The sequence below is a fragment of the Ailuropoda melanoleuca genome, chromosome 15 (genome assembly GCF_002007445.2).
Source record: "Ailuropoda melanoleuca isolate Jingjing chromosome 15, ASM200744v2, whole genome shotgun sequence".
NCBI lineage: Eukaryota > Metazoa > Chordata > Mammalia > Carnivora > Ursidae > Ailuropoda > Ailuropoda melanoleuca.
Window position 1 is genome coordinate 40,163,369 of NC_048232.1, and position 14,960 is coordinate 40,178,328.

The 14,960-nt window shown below is 43.9% G+C and overlaps 1 protein-coding gene across 1 annotated transcript in view; it reads left to right on the forward strand.

The window, feature by feature from the left end:
• The first annotated feature begins 273 nt into the window (after positions 1 to 273).
• RASSF3 (Ras association domain family member 3) overlaps positions 274 to 14,960 on the forward strand; it is a 68,750-nt gene continuing 54,063 nt past the window's right edge. Inside the window, exon 1 of the mRNA XM_034643477.1 lies at positions 274 to 521. Within this exon, the coding sequence (XP_034499368.1) occupies positions 411 to 521 (111 nt within the window). The 5' untranslated portion in view covers positions 274 to 410. The remainder of the gene's footprint in view (positions 522 to 14,960) is intronic.

Consider the following 14,960-nt stretch of genomic DNA (forward strand, 5'->3'; position numbering starts at 1 on the left):
CGGCCAGACGCAGTCGTCGAAGTGGGCGTTCTGGGTTGCACAGACACCGCTGGGAAAGGGCAGGCGCCTGGGAGGGCCGGCCGCACCACCCCCACCTGCGGCCAAGCGGGGAGTGCCCGGACCGCTTGGGCACAGCCCCTAGCCTCCCGGGGAGGGGCACACGGGGGAGGCGGGGCCCCGGGAGGCGGGGTCGCGAGGCGCTCCGAGGCTAAAGCCGCGCCCGGAGCTCGGCGGGGAGGCGGCAGGAGGGGCCGGGAGGGCCGGGGTGAGCGGCGGCCGTAGCTGCAGCAGGACGGCCCGCCGGCGGCTCGGGGCCGCGCGCGGAACCTCGCGGGGCGGGCGGGCGCGGCACCCCCTGCCTGGCCGCCTGCGCCCCGGGGAGGCGGCCCACGCGCGACGGGGCCAGCAGCATGAGCAGCGGCTACAGCAGCCTGGAGGAGGACGCCGAGGACTTCTTCTTCACCGCCAGGACCTCCTTTTTCAGGAGAGCGCCCCAGGGCAAGCCCCGCGCCGGCCAGGAAGTGAGTGGCACGCGCGGAGGGCGCCGCAGCCGGCGCTCGTAGCTCCCGGGATCCCCGAATCCACGTGTATCTGTGGGGCGCGCCGGGTATGCCCGCGGGGAGGAGGAGGGGGGCGGCCGAGAAGGGGCTTCTGCCTTTTGGCATCCGGGGGTCGTGCTTGGAGGTCGTGCACGTGGGCGTGCGGACGTGCGCGGGGGGCGGCCAGGGCGAGGGAAGGAGGTGGAAGGGTAGGAGACCGAGGGCCCGCTTCTGCCTTCCGCGCCAGATGGCCTCTGCGGCCCTGCTTCGGAGAGCAGTTCTGAGAGCGTGGAGGCGTCCCTGGCCACTCCCGGCGTTTCCTCTCTGCTGGGGCAGTCGGTGGTCGGGGGCCTTGCCTCCGGCCTCCACTGGGCGTCGGTTCAGTGGGCAGTGAGGCCCAGAGTGGCTTGGGGGCCCTGTAATAGCCAGGGGTGGCGTTGGTGACCTGGCCTCCTCTACCTTCCGGGTCCAAGCACCTTGGTGGTGGGGGGCGGGGACGATAGCAGGCGCTCTCTAGATCTTGGTTTCGGGAGTCAAGGTTGTGCGTGTCCTGCAAAGTCAAGTTTATGAGTGCCTTCAGTGTTTTGCAAACAAGTTCCGGTGCTAGGTAAATACCAGCCGGCGTGAGCTGAGCCTTAGGCCGGTTTCTTCCTTTTTTGGAGGAGGCATGCCATGGGAAGTATGACTTGGGAAAAGATGGGAAGGGAGCTTGGGCCGGTTTCTCCTGCCCGGACCGTGTTTTCCTGGAAGGCTTTCCCGAAACGGGCCACTTGGGGTGGACTACTCAGTCCCGTGCGTGAACCCGCGGCCTCCTGGCCCTGGGAGGCACACCAGGAAGCCCTGCCAACCCAGCCGTGCTCACATCAGATTAGTGAAGGCTGTAATGGAACAAATTTGTTGCTCTTCAACAACAGGCGCTCACCAAACCGTTGCTATTAGACTCGGTCCTGGAGACTGGAGGCAAGGAAAATCGTTCAGGGCCGGATGATGAGTTATACGAGAGGTGAGGACGGAGTATGTGTCAGGGTTTCCTCGCCAGACCTTTTAAGTTTATTTAACCACTTCTGAGGTCAGATTTCTTTCTATGATTCGGAAGTTCTAGTCTTTTCAACCTCTTAACTCCCAAACCAGAAGGAGGGGGAGAGGGGATGGTGAAGGCAAGAGTGAAGTCAAGTGCCCTTTATTCAGGTAATCCTGAGTGAAGTTCTGGGGCGGTAGTCTGTCCTCTTTATTTGTTTCTAAGGCTTAGGGCTGCACCATTTACTAGTCACTTTGAGCGATGGCTTAGCTCAAGCTGCTGTAACAGATACCATAGACTCGGTGACTTAAACACTACTTTAATTTCTCACGGTTTTGGAGGCTGGAGGTGGATCTACGTGCCCGGCTGGTTGCTTGGGTTTTGGCAAGGACCCCCTTCTTGGCTGGGCTTCCTGGCTTGGAGCCCGCTGACTTCTTGCAGTGACCTCCTATGGAGAAAGGGCTAGCTTTCTTCCTCTTGGAAGGATGCTGATCCCATCCTGGGGGCAGCCCTCAGGCCACATAACCTCCCGCAGGTCCCACCTCCTGGCATTTAGGGTTTCATCATATGAGTTTTGGAGTGGGGGGTCCAAAAACCTTCATAGCAACTGATCCTTTATTTTCGGTAGAGTGTATTTTAATGGCATGAGTTTGCGCTGAGGTTTGGAAGGCAGAAATATTCTTCCTCTCTGTCGGGGAGGAATTGCTTTTCCTTGTGCTTCTCTCACTTGGCTCTTCTCTTTCTTGGCCTCTTCTGCCTCTCTCTCTACTTCGTATTTTCTCCTGCCACTTATTGCTGTCAAGATTTGACTAGAACTTAACAGAGGTGGTTGTGTTCGTTTGAAGTTGATTCCAGAGGTGGCTCTTCTCCAGAAAACTTGCTGGTTCTCAGATTCTCCAGGTATGTAATGCTCCTTCACAAGAGCCAGAATGTCCAGGTTAGAATTGGGGGAGAATGTTTTAGTGCTTTAAAAAATAAAACAGCTCCCCCCCCCCGGTTTAGACATACAGGGTTTCCATTCATTAATCTAGCATATATATTATATAATGTAACTTATTTAGCTTTTAGAATTAGTCTAACATTATGTAGTTTGTAGTATTGTACTGAAAATCAGGACAGTAAGACCTAGTTCTTGGCTTGAAGGGCTTGTTCTGTATATTCTGAAGCTTTATTGCCTGTGTGTTCCCCCTCCTAACATAACACATGCAAGGTGCTGAGTTATGGGACTTACTTGCCAGGTGGCAGAAGTGTTTGAATTTTTGTGGGGATTTTGGTTAAATTGACTGAATGTGTTAAATTCTTGATGAGCTTTGTGAGTTGAAGAAGTAAAACTCACAAATATAAAGCAAGGCATTCTAAGTATAGAACATTTCTTTTACCTATCTATACCCCCAGTGGGGCTTGAACTCAGGACCCTGAGATCAAGAGCCAGCCAAGGGCCCTGCCTTTTTCATTTTATTATGCTGGTGATTATAAGAATAAGATAGAGTTTCTAACAAAGCATAAAAGTGAAATTGGTCCTTCTCTAGAGAGGTGGAAAGAGAGAGGTTGCCATAAGGATCTATTACTGATAATAGTATTTTTGTTGTTTTTTTTGTGCTGAACCACCTGGTGAAAAAGCCAGGAAAATTCGGTTTCTAGGACTCTTGAAAATATCCAGAGAGAGCAAGATATTTGTGGTAAATGCAGGTTGGAGAAAAAGGGGGAGGGGGATGAGGATTTTCTTTTCTCCTCTTCTCTTGCCAGGCAAAGGAACATAGCCCAACTTCTTTCTGTCTCCAAAAAAAAAACAAAAATCTTATGGATATAAAGAAAATACTAGTTTTCTTCCTTATGGTGGTACCCTCTTTAAAAAAAAAAAAAGCTTAAAAACCTGTCTGGAAGATATAAACAGGAATGAGAGGTGGCCTTTTCTGTGGCATTTGGATGTCATGTTTGTTGCTGTATCCCTGGGCCTTTGCTGGTACCGGACACACAGCGATTGCCCCGTGAATATTAGTTGTATGAACGAATGCTTTCCTGGGTTGAGAATTGGCTCCTTACAGGTTTTTCTTTTCTTTTCTTTTTTTTTTTTTTTTAAAGATTTTTATTTGTTGATTTGACACACACAGAGAGAGAGAGAGACAGCCAGCAAGAGAGGAACACAGGCAGGGGGAGTGGGAGAGGAAGAAGCAGGCTCCCAGTGGAGAAGCCTGATGTGGGGCTCGATCCCAGGACGCTGGGATCATGCCCTGAGCCAAAGGCAGACGCTCAACGACTGAGCCACCCAGGCGCCCCAACCTTACAGGTTTTTCAAATGTACCTTATCTTATTCTCTCAAGAACCCCCTGGAAAATTAACTTAATGAAAGGTAAGGCCTTGTTAAGTGATTCACCGAATGGCCCACATACTTTCCTTTTTGTTAATTCTCAAAAAAAAATTTGAGAAAGAGAATGCATGCACCTGTGTGTGCAGGGAGAGATGAAGGGCAGAGGGAGAGAGAATCTTAACCAGGCTCCACGCCCAGAGGGAGGCCACGTGGGACTCCATCTCCCAGCCCTGAGATGATGGCTTGAAATCAAGAGTCAGATGCTTAATCAGCCACTCAGGCGCCCCCCCCAACTAAATTTTAAAATTCGATTTTCTTTTTGCAAATATAGACATCTATAATTTAGGATTTTCTTAAAATGTCAACCCCCTATTCCACATACATGTTCGTCACAGTGTTCAGAATTCATGCTTGTGGATCCCCTGTTGTTTCATGCAGAACCAAGAATGTGGGGAGTTCTGTAATTCATAATTTTCCTTTTCTACACATTCAGAATTCCAAGAGTAGAAATTGACTAAAATTATTAATCTGTTGGAACATATCTTTCTCCATAGCTAAGGTAATCACTTTTCTTTCTGAACCTTGGCTAGTTAATGGGAATAAGGAAATGAGACACTTTTTGTTTCAGCAGAATAGTTAAGAAGTCTTTGAAGATTTTATTTATTCACTTGAGAGGGAGTGAACAAGTGATAGCCGGCGTAGGAGCTGGAGGGGAGGGGCAGAGGGAGAAGCGGACTCTGCTGAGCGGGGAGCCCGATGCAGGACTGGATCCCAGCACCTTGGGATCATGACCCGAACTAAAGGCAGACGCTTAATTGATTGAGCCACCCAGGTGCCCCGAATAGTCAAGAATTCTTAAAATTGTCTCTGAGCCACTCACACTTCTAAAGAAGCTATACTGCAGAATTGTTTAATAAGGCAGGCCTGTGTGACTCCATGTAACAGGTCTCAAGTTCGCCCTGTGGGTACTTATTATAATTTAAATGTTTTTCTGACTTGCTGATCGGTTCTGTGTCTTGCTGCTAGAATCAACAGTAATGAGTTGCACTGTTTCATTCAGTGTGTCCATTAGAAGCTTTGGCGATAAACCACTGGGGGTAAGAGAATAATGGTTTACAACCTCAAAGGTATTTTGACTGTACTAACTCCTACTCTAATTTTTGATCCCTATATTATTGAATACAAACATTCCCACCAGTCCTTTTGGCTGGTGCACGGTGACTTGCACATTTTGTCTCCATGTCTGATAAATTCTGGTTTTACACAGTACGTATTAATCCATTGGAATTTTGTGTTTGTGTGAACAGAACTCACAAAGGCACATTCCTTTTAACTCAATTTCAAGAGAAAATTAGTCCCCTCTTCTATGAACGATACATTCTCTACCCCATTTCTTCTGGCTAACTTGCAAGATTTGGATTCATTTGGAAAGCAGTGACACAAAACATTTATGAAAAGAAAAGCTAAAAATACCCAATAATGTGCTTATTCTTTTTAGACTTCCTTTGGCAGTCAGTGCATGTCATACTGTAAACATTCATTTTCTGGGAGAAAAAAACCGAGGCAGACCAAATGCTTTCTAATGTGGCGTGGTCCCCAGCTCTTAGCCCTGAGCATCAGCTCTTGTGCCCCCTCCCCCCAGCTGCCCACATAAGTAGCTGTCTTTTGATAAAGTTTCTGGTTTGAGGCTTGCTTTTCACTTCTGATTTGGCTCAAGGCCGTTATGGGGAGGCGGGGGCTGTCCGAAGCAATGGTGAAATGACAGGATAGGATAGGAGATAGATGCCTGCAAAGGAGCTCTGTTATATAATGTATCTTGCCTAACTTGGCCTGTTTGTATCCTTGTCTCATGGAAGAGCTCTGTACAGTGCCTAGGAAGAGGTTTAGTTGTAAGCAAGCATTAGCAATGTGACAGTGCCCTCTCCTTGTTCACTCTCTGATACAACTTTTAAATAACCGCATGTAATGAGGACTCTAGTCATACTAGCCTCACTACCTCTCAAGATTCACATGATTCCCCATCACAGAACCTTGGCCTGGGATTGCTGGTTTCCGTTCTCCTTCCCATGTTAACTCACCTGTCCCCTTGGAGAAGTCTTCCAGAACCGCCACTCTGAAGTAGGTACCCCTCCCCTCTTAAAGCCCTCTGCTCTTTCCTTTCATAGCAAAAATTATAATACGTTGTTATATTTAGTTGAATGAGGACAGAGACTGCCATGTTTACAGAGCGCAGAATAAATGCTCCGTGCTTAGTTGGTGCTTGGAGGAATGAAAGCCTACTGATTTTGGATGGAAGTCGCAGCGCTTTGTACTGTAAGTTTTCCTTTATACACAAATGTACACAATTTTTCCCCCTCTCCTAGACCATAAGCCTCCACGGTGTCTTACGCATTAGTTGTCATTTAAAAATAGATTGGTATTAAGTGTTATTACTAGTTTAGGTATAATTCACTTCATATATTTCCTCATTTTAAGAAAGCCTGTCATTCATTTATTCAATAATTGAATTTATTTTATAAACAATTTATTTTTGCAATGAAGGGAAAGAGCAGAGGGGTTTTTAAAAGATTTTATGTATTTACTAGAGAGAGAGAGTGTTCGTGCCTACAGGGGGAAGGGGCAGAGGAAGAGGGAGAAGCAGACTCCCTGCTGAGCAGGGAGCTGATTGGGGGCTCAGGGCTCAGATCCCGGTATCCTGAGATCTTGACCTGAGCCAAAGGCAGATGCTTAACCAACTGAGCCTCTCCAGGTGTCTGGAGAGCAGAGGGTTTTAGGAGGGAAGGGGTGCCTATTTTATTTATTTATTTAAAAAATATTTTTAAGTAATCTCTACACCCAGCACTGGCTCGAACTCAAAATCCTGAGATTAGGAATCACAAGCTCCACTGACTGAGCCATCCAGGCGCCCCCATTTAATAATATTTTTTTAAAAGCTTACCAAATAGAACATCTAATTTTTCTTTAAAGAGCTTGCTCCTTTAGTGCAAAGGAAACTGATACGTGTTGTTTTTCAGGGAGCACCTCTATTGTGTAGAGTGTGGTAAAGCTATACGTCTGTTTAGATGGCCAAGTTTACTGAGGTGTATCCCTGTAAAGCAAGTCACACTTTCCTGTTGACATCTGTCCAGAAACTGTAGATGATTGTGTTCCAACAGAACCCTCATCATCCTCAAGGATATGAGATCCATTAAACAGAGTTAATATTAATACCACTAACCAGAGTTTACCAAATTCTTTCGAATGAGGTTTTCCAGGTTTTTCTTAATAGTTAGCTCTGGTTTGGCTGTCAGTGGCTAGACAAATGGTTTTTGTTTACTTGTTAATTTTTAATTTTTTTTTTAAAGGAGAGGGCCAGAGATGCAGTAGGAAGGATATTCCAGCCCATAAAAAATGATTAAAATGTGATATGCTTGTAAAAATGTTATGAGTAGAAGAGACCAGCATTCATTCTAGATCTGTTTATTTGGTTTAGACAGAGCGCAAACGCAAGTGGGGGGAGGGGCAGAGGGAGAGACTCTTGAAGCAGACTCCCTGCTGAGGATGCAACTTGATCTCACTGCCCATGGTACCATGACCTGAGCTGAAACCCAGTCGGATGCTTAACCAGCTGTGCCACTCAGGCGCCCCTAGAAGTGACCGTCATTCTAAAACTGGACAGCCCAGTATGGTAGTTACTGGTCACATTTGATTGTTGAGCACTTGAATGTGGCTGGCCTGAATTGAGAGGTGCTGTAAAGTATGAAGTACACACTGGATTTCCGAGACAAAGGAAAGAGAATATAAAGTAGAGTGAATCAGAGTGATTGTTTAATATTGCTTACATGTTGAAATAATATTTGGGTTATGCTGACTTGAATAAAATTAATTTTTACCTTTTTAAAAAATTATGAACATACAATGTATTATTTGGTTCAGGGGTACAGGTCTGTGATTCATCAGTCTTACACAATATGCAGCACTCACCACAACACATATACTCCCCAGTGTCCATCACCCAGCCACCCCATCCCCCACCCCCTCCGCTTTAGCAGCCCTCAGTTTGTTTCCTGAGACCTGTTTGTTTCTTGACGTGGCTACTGGAAAATTTAAAATTATGTATGTGGCTCACATTCTGTTTTCTGCTGGACAATGCTGTTCGCTAAAGCAGAGCTGCCAACTCTTGCCAGGGCTTTCAATCTCCATCCTTAGTGACTGCAGATGGATGGATGGGTTGCCAGCCAGGCACCCAGGGAAGATTTTTCTTCGTGAAGGGGAACTTGCCTTTTACTGTTGGGAATAGTTTTTCAGCCTGTCTTGGGTCATGCATACCAGCATTTTGAGGTTATGAAACTTGTGTGTGGGGAACTTCCCTTTTTTCTGACCTATGAGCTGATAGGATAAAACTGTCCTAATGGCATTTCAAACTGCAACTCTACCTCAGGTTTACAGAGAGTGGGGTTCATTATTTCATAGAGTATTAAAACAGCAAGAGTAATATGCATTTTATGGACTATAATTGCTAACTGCTGCTGCATCATTCGGTCAGCTAAGAATAATTTACTAATTATATATTGCAGCACTCAGTGTTTTTTTTTTTCCCCAGATGCTAAACAAAGTGAGATAATTGGAGGAGGAAGGATGGATTTAGGAATTGGAGATCAGGAGAATGGATTGAGAAGATCTGCATTTAAGAGGTTTTAGAATGCAATCAGCAAAGTGTTTTTCATGAAATTAATGCGGGTTAGACAACATGTGTGTTAAGATTGTAAGGTAGTTTTCTAAATTCCCATGTTCACGGAATGTTCACAATGTGCTCGGCTGGTGCTAGGGTTTTGGTGAACAAAACAGATAGAAACCTGCTCTCAAGTTTAGTTCGTAGTCTCAGAGCGCCTGGTTGTCTCTGTTAGTGGAGCATGTGACTCTTGATCTCGGGGTTGTAAGTTTGAGCCCCATGTTGGGTGTAGAGATTACTTAGAAATCTTTAAAAAAAATTTAGGGGTGCCTGGGGGGCTCCGTTTAGTGTTTGCCTTAGGCTCAGGTCATGATCTCAGGGTCTTGGGGTCTTAGGATTGAGGCCCCCCTCCTCCCCGCGTCGGGCTCCCTGCTCAGCAGGGAGTCTGCGGCTCCCTCTGCCACTGCCCCTCCCCCCTCACTCTCGAGCTCTCTCTCAAATAAAATCTTAAAAAAAAAAACAAAACTTCGTTTGTAGTTTGTATTCATCATTTCTCATCCATGTGAAGAACAAGATCTTAGTCCAAAATTTGGCTCTCATCTTTGTTTTGTATGTGCTAAAAAGAAATAAGTAATTTTTCATAAAACTGTCATTTTTACTTGCAGGATATTAAGGTTTTATGGGTAGCTGGAGCAATAGGTTTTTGAAGTTTTTTTGAAAATAAGAGTACTATAAAAATCGCATCATGTCATGTATAGTTTGGGGGAAAATGGTCCATCATCTTATTATCCTAATCCAAATACTGTTTTGCAGAATTGTTTCCTAGTTTTTTCATTTGTATTTTTTTTTTTTTTTTTAAATTTCTATAGCCGTTGTAGGGCTAGAACTCATGACCCCGAGATGGGAGTTGCGTGCTGTATGGACTGAGCCAGCCAGGTGCCCCTCATTTGTCTTTTTACATACATATAATCCTACTGATTCTTTTAAATCCCATTTTAAAAAATTGTGGTAAAATACACCTGACCTAAAATTTGCCATCTAAACAGGTTTTGTTGTTCACATAAACCATTTTTAAGTGTTCAGTGGTGTTAAGTACCTTTTCATTGTCTTGTCTCCAGTTGCCAGAACTTCTCCATCATGGAAACTGAAACTCTTGTCTCCATTAAACTGCAACCCTCCCCTCCCCCATACTCTTGGCAGTCGGCATTCTGTTTTCTGTTTCTATGCATTTGACTATTCTAGGTAGTTCTTACACGTGAAGTCCTACAGTATTAGTGTTTGTCTTTTTGTGACTGGTTTATTTCACTTAGCACAATGACCTTAAAGTTCACCGTGCTGTAGCATTTGTCGGAATGTCCTCCCTTTAATGGAAGATTCTGCTGGATGTATATACCGCATTTTGCTTATCCATTCATCGGTCCGTGGATATTTGGGTGCTTGCACGTCCTGGCTGTTGTGAATAATGCTGCAGTGAAGATGGGTGCACAGATCTGACTTAGAGACCCTGCTTTCAGTTCTTTCAGGTATATACCCACAAGTGGCATTCCTGAATTGGTAGTTATATTTTTAATTTTTTTAAGGAATTCTGTCCTGCCAAATTTGAATCTTGCTATTTAAACTTAGAATCATGAGCTCTTTCTGAATGACTTCAGCTAGCACAGCTATCGTTTTCATATCTGCCTTGTATTTTATTGAATAGGCATTATATACCAAATATTGGAAGACTGGAACGTTTCTGATTTTTTGCTACTATACATAACAGTGTGAATATTTAGAGCGAGAAACCTTTTCCATTATGGATTAACCTTTCAGGATAGATGTACAAAATGGAATTTTACTTAGCAATGATGGTATGGCCATTTTTTTTTTTTTTTTTTTTTTTCCTTTTTGTTCTTTTTTTTTTTTTTTTTTTTTTTTTTTTTTTAAGATTTTATTTATTTGATAGAGACAGCGAGAGAGGAACACAAGCAAGGGGAGTGTGAGAGGGAGAAGCGGACTCCCCGCCGAGCAGGGAGCTTGATGTTGGGCTCCAGGCTCGATCCCAGGACTCTGGGATCATGACCTGAGCCGAAGGCAGACACTGAACGGCTGAGCCACCCAGGCGCCCCGTACCTCTTAGTTCTGTATCGCTAATTGAAGGCTGTATTTTTAACTAGTTTCTTTGTGCCCTTAGCTCCACTGGGTATAGTCATTAAAACAGAGGGAAAACTGGGGCCCCTGGCTGGTTCAGTGAGTAGAGAGCATGCCACTCTCCATCTCAGGTTTGTAAGTTCAAGCCTCCCTTTGGCCCTAGAGTTTACTTAAAAGAAAAAATAGAGGAAAAACTTTGTAAAGGCACCTCATTGTTATTTAATTGCATTCCTTTAAACAGTAAACTGAATATTTTTCTGTACTTCTAAGTGGCTCTTCCTTTTGGTGTGAGCATTGTTCATGGCCTTTGACCATTTTTTGAGGTAGGCAGGAAATCTCCAGAGAGCACTGTTCTTCAGTCCTTTGCATACTTAGCTGGTAGATGGTTCCCCTTTTTTTGTGGTCAGCTAAACTTCAGGTTATTTTTGACTTACTGTGTTTGTTCTAAAGGGACATTACATATTCTGGCATTTTGAAATACTTCGCAGTGTGTCTCAGGCTGACATCACTGAAACTTGCAGCAAAAAAAAACGAAACAAAAAAAACACCCAAACACCACTTTACTCTTATAATTATGACACAGGAAAGGCATTACTAAGAAGGCATCAGTGTCCTGTGAATACACTGTGGAATACAGAGGGTGGGAGCTGGATGAAGTGTCTTTTACTAACCATGTTTAAAAAAAAAAAAAAAAAGGTGACTGAAGGTGCCTGTTTATCTTTGAATTTCGATAAATTTAGTGCCAGTTTTCCAACCACCTTGGTAGAATTCAGAGGAACCTAAAGTTTACAAATAGACCAGGTATTGAAAAGAGGATTGTAGGACAAACTAAAACCCCAACTACCTAAGAGGATTTTTATACTGTTTGCTTATAAGCTTATTGTCTTTTGTTGAAACATTACAATTAGATGGAATCTGGCATCATCGCTGTCTACTTTAAGGTTTGCCTGTGTCGAAAATTTTTGCTTAATCTTTTATAATCTGATTAACTCCTAGTTTGCCCTCATTTAATTTTTTGTTCAGAATATTTTAATTAAGTGAATCTTTTAAAGATTTGTAAGGAATTATTTCTGACTTTAGATAGATCATGAACCCTACTTAATCCTCATATTCTTAGACAACTGAAACAAGTTTACTCTGAAAATTTCCTAGGAATCCTTTTCGATATTTTGCCAGCGAAGTCATAGAAATTTATGGTGTATCTGATCACAATTCTCAAACAGCAAACCAAAAACTGAAAAACTTGTATGAAAATAGAAAACAAAATAGCTGTATGCATTACATAGGAGGAAAAAAATACCAGTACTAAAAATGAAGTTTAGCATTCCACTGTGTTTTACAGTTTATGGAGCTTTCCAAGGGACTTAAAATGCAGTTGATTTATTTGGGCTCTAATTTCAGTGGAACTTGGAGATGAGAAATTAAACCAACAGAAGTTTTTATTGGTTTATACCTTCTGCAGATATCAGATTTTAATGGCTTCGCAGAGGTGAATTCAGGGATATTTGACTGGAGTCCGTCATTTCCCAGCTATGGGAAAATGTAAATATTATGTAGGTGGTTTAAAGAAACAATAATATTACTTTTGCCCATTTAAGGTCTGTTTCTGTTTGTTTAAACAGGCTTGTGGATCGCTGTTTCTTGCCAGTTTTCCTTTGGGGGGAAGTTACTGCCCTTTCAGATCTCTCTGAAGTTTGAAAATTGCTCTCTCTAATGACCGGCGCTGGCCACGTGGTCCGTCGGTTGGAAGGGGTGTGGTGGGGCTGCTGCTGTGGCTGGGCCGAGCTGGGGTTTGATCCTTGGCTGTCCTGTTGGGCTCGGTGAGAGGACGTGTGTCCTATGAACTGTACCCAGAGCATAATTATTCCTGCCATTTGGTGTAGAGGATTGGAGGTAGGTCCTCTAGCGGAAGGTAGTTCCTTTCAAAAAGGCAAACATAGCACCAGTATCAGCAAATCAACTTAAAATTCATTCTCGCTGGAGTAGTTCTGTGCAGTTTTAATTAACAGTGGACCTTGATCTTTTGAGGTGAGGGCTATTAAAAAAAGGAACTGGATTTTGTTATGGGCTAAAAGGGGGTGTGTGCTTGATTGATGACAAGCAGCTGTGTAAGGCAGCCTGGGTTTAAATCCGTGCTAGCCAGCCAGTGTCTTGGGCAAGTCCTTGCACCTCAAGCTGGAATCGATATTAGCAATTTAAAAAAACTAGCTCTTTATTTTTAAAAGGTTCTTCCATATACAGTCACGCACTTCGTTAGAGTTTTGGGTTGAGTGGAGGGAGATTCGAAGCCAAAGAATGGAAGGTGGCAGGAAATGAGGTGACGAGTCTCTTTGGTTTTATTAACCGAAATAACTGGGAATCTCATTGTCCTCCATCGGGAAGAAGCTTCAGTCCTTCCTGGAGGCTTTTTTTTTTTTTTTTTTTAAGCCACTTTCAGTCTCACTGTAGTTCTTTTGTTTTCTGGGAAAGGGGTTGTCAGTCTCCTGACCAAGCCTGAGGCCACCTATCAAAGTCTTCACCCAACTTCTTTTTTCCCTTAAAGCAAGCCACCCCAGTGAAAAGAGAATGACCAGGCCTGTGAAAATGTGGTTCTTTTCCTTAAGAGTTTATGGATAGGTTAACAGACCGAAGGGTTTTCTTTTTCTTTGAACTTCTCTGTTCTCCCTCTCTTACCTGCCTCTGGTGCAGGATTCTGGCTGCAGAGTTCTCAAGGGTGCCAGCTTGACCCAGTGACAAATTTTGCTTCTTCCTGGGGACTTTACTTTTTCCTCCAGAAGGTATAAATCGCCTTGTGCTCACTGTTTCTGGTTTTCATGAGATCAAATCGAATGAGGTAATGCAGGTGAACTGTGTAAAGTCACTGCAAAGGCCATGTTGCGGCTGTCACTGGAATCCCATCTCCACGCACTGTGGCTGGGTCCCCGGCCCTCTGGTCTTCCACCCACAGTGTGTCAACGCTGCTGGACACAGCCACGGTTCCGAACCAAGCCTGCTTGTGCGCCGTTCGAACGCAGGCATTAGCCGCCCAGCGAGTCCCGTGGTCTGCTTGGCAAACTCTTCCAAGTTCGTTTATGCTCCATAAAACTGGCATGAGTGTTGGAATCTGGTGGGAAGCCTCTTCCTTTGGACCACGTGAGCCTCTTGGGGTTTGCTCTTCCCTCTCTGTCCCCAGTCTGGCTTTCCTTTGGTTGTGTTTCTTACAATAAATTGGTTGTCTAAAACTGACTTTTTATTCTTAATGCCGCTGTGAATATTTTTAATCAGTTGAATTGTAAATTAGCTGAACTGTAAATTTTACTGATACTCTTATGTAAATATTACCTACTTATGTGTATAAAAAACTTGGGTCATTGACTAACATGTGAGTACATGCTCAATAAAGGTTAATTATTTTTAGTAGTATTAGCATTATTAAAAACAATTTGCTAGGAGATTTTACTAAGGTAGTGTGATTTGGTAGAATCTAGGTGTCTAGAATTGGGAAATCATCTTGGTTTTGAATCTCTGGTAGCTTTAAACAGTTTTCTTAACTTGAGTTATTGGCTTGTTAATCTTTTTTAGGATTTTGTTTATTTGAGAGAGAGAGAGAACATGAGCTGGGGGAGAGGCAGAGGGAGAGGCAGACTGCCTGCTGAGCGGGAAGCCTCCATCCCAGACTCTGGGATCCTGACCTGAGTTGAAGGCAGACGCTTGACTTACTGAGCCACCCAGGCGCCCTCAGCTTGTTAATCTTTAAAACAGTTGTTAGTGAGGGGTTAAGTAAGATAATGTGTGTGGAAAGTGTTCCTAGGTTGTACATAATTGCAAATATGACTGCATCACTGGTATGTTTAGAGACTACTATAAAATTGTTTTCTTAATATATATTGTGTCCTATAAATTGAGTTTAAATTCTCAACCTACAGTAGTATTGGAGTTAACACTTCATAGTTATTGAAAAATAAGTTTATTCTCCCATCTCACTCATGTATGTCCATTTTTATCTGCAAGGTAGTGATTTTTAAAAAATTTTTATTTATTAGAGAAAGCACACGTAGGGGGAGTAGCAGGCAGAGAGAGAAGCAGGCTCCTTATTGAGGAGCGAGCCCAATGCAGGACTCCATCCCAGAAGCCTGGGATCATGACCTGAGCCAAAGGCAGACGATTAATCGACTGAGTCTCCCAGGCGTTGCAGCAAGGTAGGGATTTGTATTTGGGGACCTGAACATTTTACATCTAAGCAGCACGTTTAAATTAGCTTATGAATGAATTGTGTTTATGAAGCACTCTGATGCTTTGGAGAAAGATGGCATCCTAGCTCATTATTGAATGAAT